Source organism: Arachis stenosperma, chromosome 10, assembly GCF_014773155.1.
Source record: "Arachis stenosperma cultivar V10309 chromosome 10, arast.V10309.gnm1.PFL2, whole genome shotgun sequence".
NCBI classification, from domain to species: domain Eukaryota; kingdom Viridiplantae; phylum Streptophyta; class Magnoliopsida; order Fabales; family Fabaceae; genus Arachis; species Arachis stenosperma.
In genome coordinates, this window is record NC_080386.1 from 117,411,883 (window position 1) to 117,415,207 (window position 3,325).

Sequence of the window (3,325 nt, forward strand, 5' to 3'; positions counted from 1 at the left end):
TCAAGCTGATGAGAATGAAGATATACAACAAGAGTGGTTCACACCAGAGTTCCTAAAGGACATCAAATATTCGGGACTACCCAATCACAAGTTGACTTTGAAGCCAGGAGTCGCTGTAATACTACTGTAAAACATAGACCATACTTCAGGTTTATGCAATGGGATAAGATTAATAGTTAACGAACTTGGCAGCAATGTAATTGGAGCGATGGTAGTGACCGGTAGAAATATTGGAGATAAAGTGTACATTTCAAGAATGAACTTGATCCCTTCAGATTCAGGATTGTCATTTAAGTTCCAACGGAGACAATTTCCATTAACAGTATGCTTTGTAATGACCATTAACAAGAGTCAGGGTCAATCATTATCACATGTAGGATTTTATTTGTCAAAATCAGTGTTCACCAATGGACAACTTCATGTTGCTTTGTCAAGAGTTAAGAGTCGCAGTGGCCTCAGGATTTTAATTCTAGTCAAAGACGGCATTCCAAAGTCATCAACAACAAATGTCGTGTTTAAAGAGGTTTTCAATAGTATTTAGATAAGAATAATATTGGTTTTTTATATAAATAAATATCATAAATATATTATTTCTCAAAATACGCATGAAGAGAAATAATTTTGAAAATGCGCAAGGCCAGATGGAGCACATGCGAATTGAATTTACACTCTAATTCAGGTATGGTGACCACAAAATAAAACTGACAGAAACAGGAGGCATTTCTGATTCAACACCCACGAAATAAGCGGGAAAGTCATTTTGTGGCTGACGCCCGTAAAATGGCCAATTCCGGTGGGACATCCACAAATTGGAGTCCAAGTCACTGGAACATACAAGAAAATAGATTATTAGATTATATACTATTGCTCTTCAAATTTTAAGAAAGGGATAAACTTAGTTATCATGATATGATTTAATGGTTAAATTATCACTCATTAAAAATTATTCAACAGATCATTGGTCTTCATCTATTTAATCATTATGATAATTATGTTATATGAACACGAAAAAATAATTACTAAATCAACCACTAATATTAAATAGAGAATACACATTCAAAATATATAAAATAATATATAAAAATATATAATAGTTAATATTTTTAACATATAATTTTTTTATTATAAAAATAAAAATTAGAGTTTTCATTTGTTTTTTTATCACCATTAATGTAAAATCATTTATACAATTAATTAATAGAATTTGAGAGGAAAAAAAATGCTAACAAAACATATATAAAGCTACATTTGATTATAAAGACAATGCAACACAAAGGATAAAGATATAAAATTTAGTGTTAATTTTTTTATATTTTATTTGATAATAAATTAAACATAAAAAACTAAATTATAAAAGTTTATTTATTATTTTTTTTCATACAAAAATTTAAAATATATATATAATGATAAAAAATATAATTACAAAAAATTGTTAAGAATAATAAAAAATTAAAACTAAGTTATATTCTTTATTAATATTTTGTGTCTTTTTTATTAAAACAAACATAAAATATATTAATTTATTTTAAATATAATATATATTTATATTCCATCTACTAAATATAATTTTATATTTTTATATTTTTGTTTTAATCTTATGTATCGGTAAACAAACATAGCTCAATAACTGATATTATAATAAATAGTCATTTTACTACAATTTTACACATTTTCTCAAATTTTATTGACTAATTAATAAAATAAACATACTGTTAACTTATTTATATATTTACAAAATTTATTATAAAGTTTAACTATTTAGGCCTGCGAAAGAGAAGGGAGACTCAAATAACTGCACTGCATGATTGGCTGAAAATATTTATTTTGTTTTCATTAATTTAAATTTTAAAATTGTTTCTCAATTTATGTTAAAACAATAAAAAAAATTTGGGGTACACAAATTAAAGTTTTCGATTTGGGTTTACAAAATAAAAAAAATTAGAATACATAAATCGAATGGTCCAATTTATTAAATCAATATTAAAAATATCACAGTAGTTCACAACTAAAAGAAACACCATTATTAGTCACCAAAAAAAGAAACACCATTATTAATTCAATATTAAAAATAAAAATTTGGAAATATAAAGTAAAAGTGTTTGATAATAGTCATTAAAGTTGGCCCAGGCAAAAAGAAAAAAGAAATCTTTGACTTCTGCTTGAACTCCAATTCGTGGATACCCTATTGGAATTGGCCATTTCATTGACACCGCCACAAAATAGTCTCTTCACCCATTTTGTGGGCGTCGAGCTAGAAATGCCTCCTACTCTTATCAGTCTTATTTAGTGACCACCACACATGAATTAGAGTATAAATTCAATTTGCATGCGCTTTGGCTGAAGTGGTCTTGCATATTTTTTGAACCATTTCTCTTTGTGCATATTTTGAAAAATAATATCTTTATGATATTTATTTATATAAAAAAGTCGAATAATATTTTTTTAATTTTAATATCATGTTATGATTTACACTTTTTTATAAATATTTACTGTAGATATAACTAATTTATCTATAACTCTGTTTTCAGATTTAAAATGAAATGTGTAACAAGGAGCACAACATCATATGCCAATTGCTTTTCTAATGAAGTTATTAAGATATTAGGTTGTCAATAAATTTTTACTAGACTTTTGATATAAAGTTTAATGTAAAATTGACATGCTATTATTTTCATGTCTCCCTCCTTATGGTTCAAGAATATTATAAACTTCAAACTCTTCTATTTACATTTTACTTTGAATAAAGATAAAACAGCATATTTAACACGTTTATTATATAATAACGATAATAATATTATACTGAACTTAAAAAATTTATGATTATAAAATATTATTTTTAATTTAACTTATCAAATTTAAATATAAGTTCGTGCATCCCACGGGATATATATATATATATACACACGACGAATTCTATTCTTTTTTTTAAATAACATGTAATTTATTTTTATGATGTGTTATTTTTTAATTAAATATTATTTTAACTTAATAATTAACTATATTTATAATTTGAATTATTTTAATTTAATAAAAATTAATATCTTAATTATAATTGAACTATTTTATAATTAAATTATTATTTAAAATAAATAATTATATAATTTATTAAAATATTAATAACTAAATTTATTTTTGTTTTTTCAAAATTCAAATCATTCTTTTTAAGAACGTACACTTCTAGTTTTTCTTATTTGAAAGTTCAAGTCATCAACACTCCTTACTTATTATGGGACTAAATTGTTATATCTTTTGGAAAAAAAAAATAGGCAAGGCCACCAATTTCACCACACATTTCACCTTCTTCATTAACACACCAAACGAAAGT

At 24.5% G+C, this 3,325-nt stretch overlaps 1 protein-coding gene across 1 annotated transcript; it reads left to right on the top strand.

The window, feature by feature from the left end:
- The first annotated feature begins 208 nt into the window (after nt 1-208).
- LOC130957554 (uncharacterized) lies at nt 209-541 on the top strand. Its single transcript, XM_057884400.1, has one exon. The coding sequence runs from the start codon at nt 209-211 to the stop codon at nt 539-541; it is 333 nt and encodes a 110-aa protein (XP_057740383.1).
- Nucleotides 542-3,325: the final 2,784 nt, after the last annotated feature.